Source organism: Elgaria multicarinata, chromosome 2 (assembly GCF_023053635.1).
Source record: "Elgaria multicarinata webbii isolate HBS135686 ecotype San Diego chromosome 2, rElgMul1.1.pri, whole genome shotgun sequence".
NCBI lineage: Eukaryota > Metazoa > Chordata > Lepidosauria > Squamata > Anguidae > Elgaria > Elgaria multicarinata.
In genome coordinates, this window is record NC_086172.1 from 181,478,437 (window position 1) to 181,493,929 (window position 15,493).

At 49.8% G+C, this 15,493-nt stretch overlaps 1 protein-coding gene across 1 annotated transcript in view; it reads left to right on the forward strand.

Annotated features, from left to right (window-relative positions):
- Window positions 1-206: 206 nt before the first annotated feature.
- The window catches only part of MDGA2 (MAM domain containing glycosylphosphatidylinositol anchor 2), a 511,487-nt gene continuing 496,200 nt past the window's right edge, over window positions 207-15,493 (forward strand). Inside the window, exon 1 of the mRNA XM_063118281.1 lies at window positions 207-306. Coding sequence (XP_062974351.1) covers window positions 234-306 — 73 coding nt within the window. The 5' untranslated portion in view covers window positions 207-233. The remainder of the gene's footprint in view (window positions 307-15,493) is intronic.

Consider the following 15,493-nt stretch of genomic DNA (forward strand, 5'->3'; position numbering starts at 1 on the left):
CGGCGCGCCAGGACGCCTCCGCCGCCGCGCTCTAAGCGCCCTCCTCCTCCTCCTCCTCCTCGCCGCCCGCCGCCGCCGCCGCCGCCGCCGCCCGCTCTCCCTGCTGCTCGGGAGCCGCGAGCGGGCCGTGGCGGAGCGGGGGGCGCCGCCTCCTCCTCCTCCTCCTGCCCGCCCCCACCGCCCCGGTCCCTCCGCCTGGATATGTGGCTGCTGCCGCCGCCGCCGCCGCCGCGATGGATTTAGCCTACGGGGCCGTGTGGCTGCTCACGGTGCTGCTCGAGGGCATCTCCGGGCAAGGCGTCTACGGTGAGTGCAGCCGCGGGACCCCCCCCCCCCGCCGCCCCCCGAAAAGGGAAAGAGCGCGTGGTGGTGACCTTGTGGGAATGAGACCCCCCCCCCTCCACACACACAACCGGCCGGTCTCCTGCCGCGCGAACCTTCCGGGGCCGAGCGCTGATTGCTCCCCCCCCCCCCCGCGTCCCGGAGGCGCACGTCGCTGACCGGTGGTGCCTGCAAGCCCCCCGTCGCCTGGAGGCTATTCTGGAAACCTGCCTCCCCTCCCCTCTTGTAACTTGGCGCTTTGCAAAGGCGGAATGCCCCCCCCCCCGCGGAATGCCCACCCCCGGTCTCCTCTAAGGAAGGAGGATGCGCTCAGCTGCCGCTCTGCGCCCCCCTTCCCGGAGTATCTCCGTGCAATTCTCTCTCCCCCCCCCCCCCGCCGACCCCATCTCTCTCGGTTCCTCCACGGACTTTTGCTTCTCTGCGCCACCGTTGCCATGAGCACTGGGGGGGGGGGGTCTGGGAGAGCCGAACCAGCCGAGGGAGCCAACTCTGGGGGAGGAAAGAGAGGGGGGGGTTGGTGGGCGGGCAGCGAATTAATGAATGAGGAGAGAGAGAGAGGGAGGGAGGGAGAGAGGCGAAGCTCTAAGCCCCGACCCTGCTTTTTCCAGCTGCAAAGCCCCCCCCCCGCACATCTGCAGCTTGGGGGTACTGGCCCCGAGGTTCTTCCTTCCTGCTCCAGGGTCGGGGATGGGGGGGTGGCAGGGAGGCTGGAGTGCAGCCTTGCCTGGGCTGGGCAGGCTCCTGTGGGCTGCTTAAATGGCCCCCTCTGTTCTTTGCTCCCCCCCCCCCCCACCGTGGTCGCCTTCTCCATGCAGCTGCCTCCATCCCAGCTGCAGAGCCCGTTTGCGCTCCGGAAAGCCCTTTTCCTGTGACGCTCGGACTCCCCCCCCCCCCGGGGCCGCCTCTCAGCTGGTCTCTGGGTGTCAGGGGGTTAACCTGGGCCGGGGAGGCTTGCAGGTGCCGGTTGCAGCGCTCGTGGGGGGGGAGGGGGCACCCCAAGCTTGTGTCCGTGGATGGGCACGGTTGGCGCATGTGGGTGCAAAGCTGCCTTGCTTGTTAGCAGAGAGAGAGAGAGAGAGAGGGAGGTGGTTGGATGTGAAGGAAGGCTCCCCCGCACCCCGCCTGGACTCCACTGAGCAGCGGGGAGGTTCGCTGAGGCTTGGTTGGATGGCAAACTTTGTGGCATCTATTTCTGGCATGGCCTTAAGTGTGAGTGTGTGTGTAGACGCATGTTTTGGGGCGGCTGGGTGGAGGGAGGTTGAGCATCCCTGTAGAATATCAACCAGGGAAGGTTTGGTGTGTGTGCGTGTGTGTGCGCGTCTGTGTGTTTGAGGGATGCTAAAAATAACCCTCTATTAAATCTCCAAACCCCAGCGTGGAGGTGGAAATAAACTCGGGTTGGCAGCCAGGGGGAGTTGGAGTTTAACCCTCTGGCAGCAGTGGAGCGGCAGGCATCCCTCCCCACCCCCGCACTTCCTGGGAGGATGGGCAGGGCAGATGTACGCTCAGCGGCCTCATGCTGGCTCCCGTGGCCAGAGGATGCCCGGTGTGGTGGTGGGTGCCGTTTGTGCCATGCAAATCTCCGGCTGACGTTGGCAGAGCGAGGGGGTGGCGTGGGAAGGAAGACTCATTCACTCCCAAGGCAGGCAGGCAGCCAGGCGGCCAAGCCGGCCTTCGCTTCTCTGCGGCAATGGTGTGTGTGCGCACGACGGCTTCTCCCTAGAATCAGCTGCATGGATGCTTCCACCTGCTCGGCGCCCGGGCTCCGGGCTCTGTCCGTGCCTCTCCACAAACCTTTTCCCCTTTGAGTCTCACTGCCACTGGGACTTCGTCTTTCCTTCCAAATTTCATCCCATTTCCCTGGCAACGGCCTTCCGGTGCGCTGCAGGGAATGCCGAAGCCTTCCCCTTCCCTTGGGTTCATGACACACAGAGGGAAGACACAATTTCACGCCAGTTTGAGGAGCGTCGGATCTAGGAAGGACGCTGAAATGGGCCAAGCAGCCATCCCTGGGTCACCCTTCCGTGCCCCAGTGGGAGGTGATCCATGACGAGTGACCCCCTCGGAATTGTGATTAAATGTGACATTAAGTGCACTTGGTAACATTCCCACATATGGTCACATGCACCAATTTCCTTCATACTTCCCTTTTTTAAAAAAAATGCATGTAGATAATGCGGTGCTAAAGTTCTGAGCTGGTTTCACATGATGGTTTTTGGTGGAATGCAAGGGATTTTCCCAGTTTCATCCCTGAACTGAGAACTCTAGCAGGACGTGGGCCCCTTAATCGGTCATATTGCCTGTGTAACGCTCCAACCATCTGTTGATATCGCTGGCTGACTTTGTAGCCCCTGCAGTTCTCAGCTTCTGTGGCAGGCGCTGTGATTTGGCACCGCAGTTGGCTTAATGTATCTTTAAAATAACAACCACGCTTCTGACGTTACAAAAGGTGTTTCGTGGAGCACAGGATGGTTGGTCCACCCAGCGGCTTTTTCACCACGGCAGCATGCCGTGTGTGCGGGCAGGCGGGAACAGCCAGTCAATCGCGGTCGCTGGAAGGTTTGGGATTCCTCGAGTCGGCCGTGGAAGGCTGGAAGATGTTGGTGGGACGCCGTTTTGCTGTTGATTTGTTCAATGTCAGATGAGCAGCGTTAATGGAAGTGCAAAGACGTGGCAGGCAACCTCACTCCCCTCCGGCAGGGCTGTGTGATTCTGCTCACACGCCGAGTTGACTTGTTGAGGAATTTCCTCTGCCAGATTTGGGGGCACGCGTGGTTCTCGACTGTAGAGTTCTTGCCCTGTTATTTGCTCAGGATTTGATCATGAATATTCCTACCCTTCTAGCTGGATTTCTTGAAAGGTGGCTTTTATTTATTTTTTTGCTTTGCTTTGTTTTTAAATGTGCTCTCTTCCATCCTTTGGTGGATTCTTTGCGCCCACTCCTTTGCCTTGATCGTTGTACGTAGGTGGAGAACCTTGGTTTCCTTTTTTCAGGGCGGGGGGCGGGGAGGGGACTATGAACAGTCATAGGGGTGGTTCTTAGTGGGTTGATCATCGCCCAGCCACCCCGCAGATGGCCACACATGCAGCGGCGGCTGCGCCTGGCCCTTGGATCCCAGCCCAGGTTTTGTGGGCCGGCTAGAGCATCTACCCCACTGGCAAGTAGATGGTCCTGCCCTACACCTTACAGGGCTGAGGGAGCATCCAGGTGGGCAGTGAAGAGGGATGGGAGGGTTCTTGGATCTAGGTTTCTAACTTCTGCTGGCCTTCTGTGAAATGGAAAGTTCAAGCAAAACAATGACACAGAGCTGATACCTATCTTCTCTAACAGCAACGTTGCTTGTGCTCACCAAAGCTTCCCTAAACAGCAGGATGCTCCAGGGGGCAGCCTTTTACAGGGCTAGTTTCCCGGGGGGGGGGGGGAGAGGGAGGACTGGAGACTTACTGCCTTTTGCTATACAAGTCAAGCAGTGGGGAGGGAGCAAGAACATTAGCAGAGATGGCAGCCTCAGTCCCCACCCCCAAAGCAAACGGGTTGCCCTCGGAGCTCCCCCAGAGTTCCTCCCTGGAAAACACACGCGCACACCCCGCTGCCAAACTGTTTCCCAAACGGTTTCCCCCGGCCAAGAGCCCCCAGTCACCAAGTACCAGCGATGCTCATTTTAAGCAAGCAGCCCCTCGCCACTGGAGGCTCTGATGTCCGTGGGGCGGTGAATGTGCACAGTGTTTCAGTCAGAGTTCTGACGGAGACCTGAAGCATTTCCACTACCCCACTGACATCAGAGGCACCAGCCTCCACTACTCCTCGCCATCAGCACCCATCATGGAGTCATCTTTAGCTACTGGCTAAAGAGAAAAGATAATCTCCTTACTAGGCAGACAGATTGTGTGGTTTAAAGAAGACTGAAAGCACATGTGAACACGAGCCCAGCCGCAGAGAATCTCATGCCTGCGTCTTGCATGCTCAGAGGGTATTCCGAGGGCTCAGTGAGGCCAGGACATTTTGCAAGGTGGGGGAGGGAGAAGACACATGTCCTGCTTTGGGCCTATTCCTCCTTGAGGTGGTAAACCTGCGTGGGGCTGTACCACCTCATTTTGCACGTGGGGGCTTAAATTTTGTGAACCGCCCAGAGAGCTCCAGCTATTGGGCGGTATAGAAATGTAATAAATAAATAAATAAAATAAATAAATAGATGTGCAGGAATGCCCCGCCATTAAAAACGAGAACAACACATTTTACATTGACATGCTCGTTTTTGTACATGGATGGATGAATTCTTGAAGAACATTCATTCGTGTGAACCCCCACCTGAAATCTGAAGTGGTACAGCCCAGCTACAGCTTTGCCACCTCAATGAGGTCTAGTCTGGTGTCACCTGCTTCTCAGCACTAACAGATGTCCTTTTAGGAATCTGTACAATTCTAACAAAAAAGTGTTACCCTTAACCTGAACAGAATACAATAGACAACAAAGAAGTTAAGGAAGAAGGTTAAAAATAACGATTTTATAGATTGAATAACAATGTTTAAAAATAATATATACAAAGCATTCTATCACATGTGCAAAAATACAATCAATCCATCAGACAATTCAACAAAGAATGCTCAGTAAAGTTGTTTCCATTGGCTCGTCCCCCCTCCCCCAGGACTTGTTTCAGTTCCCGTTGTGGTGCCCAACTTGATCTGCTGTAATTCGGCCCAGTTCCTGGATTTTCTGGGAATTTTGCGCATTTTGGGGACGGTTCTACAATTTACACAAATTTCTGAGCAATTTGCGCACATCATGGCTAAATGTGTGCAAATCGCACATATTACGACCAAATTTGCATAATTTGTAAAAATTTAGCCGCAATTTGTGAAAATTCTCCAGAAATTTGTGAAAATTGCAGAGCACCCCTCTCCCCAAAATGCGCAAAGAAGTTCCCAGAGTTGTAGGAATGGCCTGGAGCTTGGCCTGCAGATGCAAAGCTGAACATTCTGCAGAACTCCGTCGCACCAAAAAAGAACCAGATTTCCCGCCGATGGAGATCAGTTGTTTTTAGGCTCCTGCTTAGAGGAAATCCCTGAGCAATTTGTACGGCAAACAAAAATTCTGAAAAGGGTTCGTGGAATGCCTTGGAGAGTGGAGGCTCAGACCTCCTTCTCTGACTGCGTAAAAGGGTTGGGCTTCCCTTTGAGAACAAGGAACCCACCCATAAGGGCGGTGATTGCTGCTTCAGCTCAAAGACTTTCCTATCCTGCTCTTCCAAAAAGTTTGCAGCCCTGCTCTGCGTTGCCTGATAGCCTTTAATCTCAGCAAAATGCCGATTGATGGGTTTTTATTTAAAAATAACATTTACCGATAATAATCTAAAATCTTGACACAAATATGAATATTATGATTAATATTTTGCCAGGGCTAAGAAGGCTCAATCAGGGATTTTCCTCTGCAAGTAGGTAGAGGGAAGGTAATTAATTTCTTGCTCAGAGATGCTCCAGTTCAGCAGGTTCGAGAGCAAATGGCAAATATTCTATATATAATCAATCCACTCCCGTCCTGGAAGGAGTTATGAAGTCCCCCGGTGCAATAGTCCAGTGTTACGGGGCTGCATTCAAACTGTAGTTTCTGTATTTTAGTGCAGCCTTTCCCTCACCTGATGCCCTCCAGATGTGACCCAGAGTTGCTGAGGGTCCCTATTGAGCACCGTCGGTAGCCCCTGGTGGAGTTCTGGCGCCTGCTAGAGTCACAGTGTCCAGCAGGGGCCACAGCTGCGATCCCAGGTGTATCGTGGCTGTGTTCCAGGAGGGCCATTCCTTAGGGTGACCCTATGAAAAGGAGGACAGGGCTCCTGTATCTTTAACAGTTGTATTGAAAAGGAAATTTCAGCAGGGGTCATTTGTATAGATGGGGAACCTGGTGAAATTCCCTCTTCATCACCACAGTTAAAGCTGCCCCCTTCTAAATCTGGTCACTCTAGTGTAGCTCCTGCAGCTTTAACTGTTGTGATGAAGAGGGAATTTCACCAGGTTCCCCATCTATACAAATGACCCCTGCTGAAATTCCCTTTTCAATACAACTGTTAAAGATACAGGAGCCCTGTCCTCCTTTTCATAGGGTCACCCTACATCCCTCCATGTTTAATTGCAGCTGGAAGGTTTATTGTTGGGGCTCAACAGTGTTTCTGAGGCCTTTTCGGGAGGGCCGACACGCAGGGGTGTCAAACCACTGTCGGACTGAGGGCCAAATTCCGGCTCTTGTGGGCCATGTTCCAGGGGTGGGCGGGGCTGAAGCCAAAAGGGCGGGGCCTAGGTACCTGCCTATTTGAGCTGAAACCTCTTCCTGCCAGTCACGAAGCCTTCGGGGAGGCATCCCAACCTTCTGGAATAGGGAAAAAACAAGGCAAAAGCTGGGGAAAAGGTCAGATTGGGCCCCCAGATTTGACCCGAGGGCCTGAGGTTTCAACACCTCTGTTTTAGTGCCTTGTTACACTAAATGTATTTTCCCTCGTATTTTCTAAGGATGGGTGAACCACCCTCAGGTTGTCTCACACACACCCCCCTCTAGGTTTTGCAGGACTTCTTTGCAAACACTCCCAAATCCTGGAGGAGTTTTGTGAGGACTCACTAGAAATGCAAAATATTTTAAGACTCCCCTCCCTCTTCCCTCCTCCCCCTTTGCAAGACCCCTACCCCCCCTTACTATTGCACTGGCAGAAAGTGGGGACCTGGCTGAGCCCCTGATTCCAGAACTTGAAGTGATGCCCCTGAGCCTGCTCAGAAATGTCATTTCCTGTGGGGATCAAAAGATTTGTAGTTTCTCTTGGCAGAGAAAACTACAAATCCCTTGATCCCTGCAGGAAACAACACTTTTGAGCATAATCAGTAGCAATGGAGAAGTAAGTACTTGGTGGCAGAGATGGGGGGGGGGGGTGCGGGAGGTCTGTGTGGGGACTGTGCAACTTCCATCTCTGAGGACTCTACCGCCTGTGCTGCTGACCACAAGAATCCCTTTGCCGAATCAGATGGATGTGGAGTAGAAATGAAACTAAAGCAAGAGCAACAGAACTTGTCAGTAGATCCTGGGCTTTGCTGCTGTGGATTTGGAGGAAGACCCCCAGGGAGGGTTGACTAGGTCAGTAATGGGGTGGAAAGGGTTTGGAACCACCTCCAAGGGAGCTGTGATAGGCAGGAAGGCGTCCTGCAGGAGACTGGTGTCTTGCCCCAAAGAGGAGAGTGCGCACACACCCACACCCACCGCAAAATAAACTGACAACAAGGCAAGCAGACACAGAATTCGAGGCACGTATGGCTGTAAATATAAGAATGCCAAACATGCCTTTGAATATATTGGAAGCAGGAAGCTGGCCAAGGAGGCACCTGTATTCCTAGGTGAGAAACTAGTGAAAGGATTGCTATAGGGGGGACTGCAGAGAAGCTGGGCTAATTCTTTGCTTCTGCTCAGTCTTCACTTCACTGCAGTAGATACTTGTGCCCGAACTAGTCTCTTTGGAGGAGAGCATAATCTTCTTCTTCTTCTTCTTCTTCTTCTTCTTCTTCTTCTTCTTCTTCTTCTTCTTCTTCTTCTTCTTCTTCTTCTTCTTCTTCTTCTCCTCCTCCTCCTCCTCCTCCTCCTCCTCCTCCTCCTCCTCCTCCTCCTCCTCCTCCTCCTCCCATGTTTCCCCCAAAACTGAGACTCAAGGCAGCTTTACAAATTAAAACATGTACAGTTAAAACCAATAGGGATTGACAAATTAAAAATTAGCAATGCACTGGGTCCAGCTAATCTTTAACTGAGAATTCATAAAGAGCCAGGGAAGGCTGATGGCTCCAATCTTGGTGGTGCTGTGAATCAATTTTGGGTTTCAGGCAGAACCAACCAGAGCTCTAAAGGAACTACCCAAGGTGCTGAACTCTTTCCCCAGTGGGGTTCAGCACATCGGGCAGCTCCTTTAGAGTTCTGGCTGGTTCTGTCAGAAACCCAGAATGGGTCCACAGCTCCATCAAGATTGGAGCCACCAGCCTCCATTGTACAGAGCTCAAATGGGAAATTGTTGCTCTTCCAACCAGAACATATATGCAGCTTGCAATTTCCTTTCTAGAAGGTAACACAACTTTTTTTAACAAAAGGCATATAGGAAATCAAATCGTTTAATGTCTGTTTTGTGAAAAAAATTGCTAGAATTGTGAAGCATATAGAAGGACAAGCCTTGCAGATGAGGAACCAGCATGGCTTTTGTAGAGGGAAGTCCTATTTGGAGTTCTTTAGAGAGAAACATACAGTTGGAGACAGGATTGAGGCAGCAGAGATTAAATGCTTGATCTCCCAAAAAGCCCTTCAGTAGGGTGACCACATGAAAAGGAGGACAGGGCTCCTGTATCTTTAACAGTTGTATTGAAAAGGGAATTTCTGCAGGTGTCATTTGTATATATGGAGAACCTGGTGAAATTCCCTCTTCATCACAACAGTTAAAGCTGCAGTTGCCTGCCCTCTTTTATATCTGGTCACTCTAGTATAGCTCCTGCAGCTTTAACTGTTGTGATGAAGAGGGAATTTCACCAGGTTCTCCAGATATAGAAATGACACCTGCTGAAATTCCCTTCTCTATGCAACTGTTAAAGATACAGGAGCCCTGTCCTCCTTTCCATATGGTCACCCTACCTTCAGTAAATGTTTCTGACTTAATGTAACAGTCACGGGATTAGAAGATGGATCCATTAGGGCACAATCCCATGTTTAGACAGAAAAAAGCCCCACAACTCCCAGAATTCCCCAGCCACCCATCCTGCATACTGGCTGGGGAATTCTGGGTGTTGTAGGATTCTCTCTGTCTCTGTCTCTGTCTGTCTCTCTTTCCAGACAGGCATAGGATCACACCCTTAATGGATTTATTATTGGTTGAAGAACAGGAAGCAGAGTAGGACTCGGTGGACTTGGGTGAGAACTGGAGACCCCCCAAGGAGCTCTTATCAGGACTGATGCTATTTAACCTCTGAATTATCTGACGTCATGGGAAGGTCTCATTGTTGATCTCACTAAATTATTATGAAAATGCAAATAGTCTGTGAAGAGCTTCAAAAGGCTGTCCAGTAAGGTGGGAATTGGGAAATGAGTTTCAGTGTGAGTAAAGTGCAAAGTGATGCACACTGAATGGAGAAATCCTAACTCCACCTCTGTAGTGATGGGATCTGAACTGGCAGTGAGTAACAGTTTTGAGGTTGTGGTTGATAGCGAGGAGAAGAAAACGACTCCGTGTGTGGTGAGTGTGAAAAAGACAAATTCGATGCGAGGGCAATTAGAACGACCGGAGGCTGACAGACCTTCCGTATGAGAAAACACGAAAGTGTCTGGCCCTTTTTAGTGTAGACCAATTCCTAGTAACGGAAGTATCCATAAAAGCATGAACCATGTGCACCCTGCGCCTGGGAGAGGTCCTTTAGAGTTCTGGCTGAAGCCCAGAGAGGATTCACTGGCCCGCTGACATCGGGGTCCCCAGCCTAAACTGGTGGTGTGTTGAGAGATACATTTTCCTCCCTCTCTCATTGCCAGAATCAACTGATGAAACTGGCAGTAAATTCAGGAGGGACTGAAGAAAGTGCTTCTTTATGCAATGTGTAATTAAATGTATCAATGGCTATTAGTCAGAGTCATGGGATACCAGCTGCTGGAGAAAAGGCGTCGGGGAGGGGTTTGGCTATAAAGTTATCATAGAATAGCAGAGTTGGAAGGGGCCTACAAGGCCATCGAGTCCAACCCCCTTCTCAATGCAGGAATCCACCCTAAAGCATCCCTGACAGATGGTTGTCCAGCTGCCTCTTGAAGGGCTCTAGTGTGGGAGAGCCCACAACCTCCCTAGGTAACTGGTTCCATTGTCGTACTGCTCTAACAGTCAGGAGGTTTTTCCTGATGTCCAGCCGGAATCTGGCTTCCTTTAACTTGAGCCCGTTATTCCGTGTCCTGCATTCTGGGAGGATCGAGAAGAGATCCTGGCCCTCCACTGTGTGACAACCTTTTAAGTATTTGAAGAGTGCTATCATGTCTCCCCTCAATCTTCTCTTCTCCAGTTCTTTCAGTCTCTCTTCATAGGGCTTTGTTTCCAGACCCCTGATCATCCTGGTTGCCCTCCTCTGCTTGTGGCATTCCCAGGAACATCTGACTGACCACTGGGCTACATGTAGGGTGACCCTATGGAAAGGAGGACAGGGCTCCTGTATCTTTAACAGTTATATAGAAAAGGGAGTTGTAGCAGTTGTCATTTGTATGCATGCAGCACCTGCTGAAATTCCCTCTTCATCACAACAGTTAAAGCTGCAGGAGCCCTGCCCTCTTTTATATCTGGTCACGCTAGGTAGGGCTCATCCATCCTTCAGCTTTGACTGTTGTGATGAAGAGGGAATTTCAGCAGGTGCTGCATGCATACAAATGACACCTGCAGAAATTCCCTTTTTGGTCCAACTAGTAAAGATGCAGGAGCCTTGTCCTCCTTTCCGTATGGTCACCCTAGCCACATGAACCTGCTTCGGCTCTTCTACCTAGGAGAGGCAGCCTCAGGCAGGGGTAGTGGCTTGCAAGCATCTTACGCGTGCCAGTGTTATGCAGTTTGGAAAACGCCCCCTCCTGTGACTTTTTGCAACATCACAGACGATGCTGAGAGGGCCCTTGCTGTAAACTATCTTGCATTCCAGTATTCTTTTTGCTCCACTGGGATTATTTTTTTCAAAGCTGAATATGAGCTAACAGTGTGATGTGGCTGCAAAAAAAGCAAATACTATTTAGAAGTATAGTTTCCAAGTCACGTGAGGTACTGGTTCCCCTCTATTCGGCCCTGGTTCGGCCTCATCTTGAGTATTGCGTCCAGTTCTGGGCTCCACACTTCAAGAAGGATGCAGAAAAGCTGGAGCGTGTTCAGAGGAGGGCAACCAGGATGATCAGGGGTCTGGAAACAAAGCCCTATGAAGAGAGACTGAAAGAACTGGGCATGTTTAGCCTGGAGAAGAGAAGATTGAGGGGAGACATGACAGCACTCTTCAAGGACTTGAAAGGTTGTCCCACAGAGGAAGGCCAGGATCTCTTCTCGATCCTCCCAGAGTACAGGACACGGAATAATGGGCTCAAGTTCCAGGAAACTGGATTCCGGCTGGACATCAGGAAAAACTTCCTGACTGTTAGAGCAGTACGATCATGGAACGAATGGCCTAGGGAGGTTGTGGGCTCTCCCACACTCGAGGCCTTCAAGAGGCAGCTGGACAACCATCTCTCAGGTATGTTTTTAGGTGGATTCCTGCATTGGGTTGGACTCGATGGCCTTGTAGGCCCCTTCCAACTCTACTATTCTATGATTCTATGGTTGTTTGGTGAAGTTGATTGAGAAGTTTCTGCATCTTGGGCCTAATCTATACCAAGTAGGATATAGCACTATAAAAGCGGTCTGTGGTCTGTGTCAATGGACCCCGACAGCTGTCAGTGGACTTCAGTACTGCTATAAAGGAGTCATGTGGCTCCTGCTTCTTATAGACCACTTTCACAGTGCAATATCCTGCTTGGTGTAGATGAGGCCTTGGTCTGGTGCAGCCACTATCAGGACAGGGGAGTTGATTTGTAGGATCTCTTGGGTCATTTGCAACCTGGTGGTTGTGTTTACAGTATGCATTGAACAGGTGAGTGGGCAGGCCACCCTCTTTTCCCCGAGAACCCTGGGAACTGTAGTTCTGCGAAGGAGGCTTGCGATCTCTTGCAGAGAACTGCCAGTGCCAAATTATTTGTTCCTGGATTTGGAACCAAGGCAAGACAGATATACATCTGATATATGTTTGTACTGTGGGGATACCCTCAAACATTATTGCTAGCAGACTCGGAGAGTATTGGGCTGACACCTGTGACAGCTGGTCTTTGGTTCGCTCTCCCATTTATTTTACTCTTTCTCCTTTTCCATGGGCGCAAAGTCAGTCTCATTTCCTTTACCTGCTGGAAACGTGCACTTCTCTGTGTGATGCCGTGTATTTCTGGCAATTGTAGGAAGCTGAAAGCATTTTTAAAAGCTTCTGGAAAGGTTGAACAAAGGGCTCTGTTAGTCTATTTGTTTAGAATACTCACTTTATTTTCTTCGGGGGAGAGAACCCAACCTTAATATTACCCCTTTGTCAGTCCCAACGTGAACGGGTTTTAACTCGGCATATATAAATTAAATGGAGAACAAATGCACGTCTAATGGTGCTTACTAACGAGACCCTCGGTGTTTGCTTCTCCATATTTTTTATTCAAGACGGGTGTCATCGCAATGCAATCTTTTAAATAAAAGAAGAGGAAATGAGAGAGCCCCAGCATGGTTACAAAGGAGCTATTGTTAGAGCAAGAAGGATCAAAAAAGTGAGATTATTAACATAAGACGTATCAAGATGATGGAGGTTTAAAATGACGCATCTCCAATTTGTCAGAGGAGGATGGGGAATTATAAGGAGTTCCTTAGAAGGCCTTTGGAGTTCCTGAAACCCTGAGCGGACTTGGCCAAAATGTAAATCCCAGCTCTGGTGGGGTCGACTAATGGCGCCGGTTTTATCCGCTCCAGCAGCTGTGGCAAAGATTCAAAGGCTGCCATAGTTTGTGCAGTGGAGAGTGAGTGAAGAGGTGGCAAAATGGTACAAGTCCATGCTGGGCTACAGCCAGGGACTGGCCACTGGGCCTCCGGGGCCTGTTCTCACCATAAATCTTTTGTCCAGCTGCCATGTGTAGAGGAACTGATGCTGTCTGTGCATGCGTAATGCGCCGTTTCCACAGTTGACCTTTCTCTATTATTAATTTATTATTTATTTATTTGTTGCATTTCTATACCGCCCAACAGCCGGCGCTCTCTGGGCGGTTCACAAAAATTAAAACCGTTCAAAGTATAAAACAACAGTATAAAACCATAATATAAAATACAATATGAAAGCTCAACCAGATCAAAACAGCAGCAATGCAAAATTACAAATTTAAAACACCAAGTTCAAATTTATTTATAAACTGTTAAAATGCTGGGAGAATAAAAAGGTCTTCACCTGGCATCTAAAGGCATATAATGTAGGTGTGCCAAGCGAACCTCCTTAGGGAGCTCATTCCACAGCCGGGGTGCCACAGCAGAGAAGGCCCTGCTCCTGGTAATGCAGGAATCCACCCTAAAGCATCCCTGACAGATGGTTGTCCAGCTGCCTCTTGAAGGCCTCTAGTGTGGGAGAGCCCACAACCTCCCTAGGTAACTGATTCCGTTGTCGTACTGCTCTAACAGTCAGGAAGTTTTTCCTGATGTCCTGAACAGGTTCAGAGGAGGGCAACAAAGATGATCCAGGGACTTGAGGACAGGCCGTATGAGGACAGGCTGAAGGAACTTGGGATGTTCAGTCTGGAGAAAAGGAGACTGAGGGGAGAAATGTGAGCAGTGTTCAGGTACATGAAAGGATGCCACAGGGAAGATGGTCAAGAACTATTTTACATGGCCACAGAAATTAGGACCCGAAATAATGGGTATAATTTGCAGCTACTTAGATGTCGTTTAAATATAAGGAGGAACTTCCTGACAGTAAGATCTGTACAACAGTGGAACAGTCTACCTATGGAGGTTGTGCATTCCACATCTCTGGAGGTTTTTAAGAAGAGGCTGGACAGCTACCTCTCATGGATGGTGTAATTGGATTTCCTGCACGTTGCAGAGGGTTGGACCAGATGATTCTTGTGGTCCGTTCCAACTCCACAATTCTATGATTCATCACCTAACTCTTCTAGGTCTCCTCCTATACCAACCTCCCAGGCCACCACAATCTTCAAGGGAGGGGCCCTGTTGTCCATGCTGCAGCCTATGGATTTCCAGGCAGTGGCTCCCATCCTGTGGAATGATCTGGTGTGTTTTATTGAAAACGTATCTTTTTATTTAGGGTTTCCATCAGCCTTGAGCTGTTTTGAAGTCTCTTTGATATCATTTTGAAGTCTCTAATACCTTTGTGTTGTTGTGTTGTGTTATTGGATAGTTTCTTTATTCTTTGGTGTTGTAAACGATTTCAGGATTTGCGCAAATGAGAAGTGGTATAGAAACTGTTCAAAAAATAATAAGCTGAGTAATTGCTGGGTCCATCTGGATGCCATTCTCATGTAATGTTCCTGCCTATTTATGTAACAAACCACATATTCAAGTCCCAGTCTTTGCCACGTTAATTTCTTTACTCCTTTCCTCACTTGGACAGCTGAATTCCTGTTGTGGCATCCCATAACTTTTGGTTGAAGATCCAAGCATGTATCCCTGTGTATTGCCACACATGTCTAGGTGAGGACATGTGGTACAGCCCTCTTGGTGTACATAAGGGAGCTATTTTATTCTGAATGTGTGTGAAGGTCGGGCACACACAATCATGCTTCCCCTGCCCCTCTCTAAACATTCATATGATGTCTGAAACGGGCCTGGGTGGTTGAACGTGGATAATTTCAGTTTATCTCTTCTCGATCCTCCCAGAGTGCAGGACATGGAATAATGGGCTCAAGTGACTGGAAGCCAGAATCCAGCTGGACATCAGGAAAAACTTCCTGACTGTTAGAGCAGTATGACAATGGAACCAGTTACCTAGGGAGGTTGTGGGCTCTCCCACACTAGAGGCCTTCAAGTGGCAGCTGGACAAGCATCTGTCAGGGATGCTTTAGGGTGGATTCCTGCACTGAGCAGGGGGTTGGACTCGATGGCCTTGTAGGCCCCTTCCACTGTTCTATGATTCTTATATTTCTGATTCTAGAACCAGGCTTCCGGTGTTGGGGGAATTGGCCCTTGATTGCAGGCTTTACAGAACCTCTAGTGGCTAGCACAAAAATAAATAAATAGAAAAGAAAAAAAAAGGAGAGGCAGAAATGGAAATATATATGTGGTCCTTTTCAATCTGCATACTTTACAACCTTTAAAAAGTATTTTTCATACCAGCTTGGGATGCATCCCCCTCCCCCCACCCCACGGCCAGCCACAAGCAGGCTTTTTGTCAGCCACGTTGCATCTTCCGTTAGTTATGTTTGCAGCCAAGCTGAGGGGGGTGGGGGGAGAGATGGATGGTTGTTGATTCTGTGGCTCTTGATGGATGACTGTCATAGCAGGCTGGGGTTGGTTTAATGCTTGGCGTTTGGTCTAATGCTTTAAGGGGAGGGAAGGATTGGCTGTGGGTGGGAAGT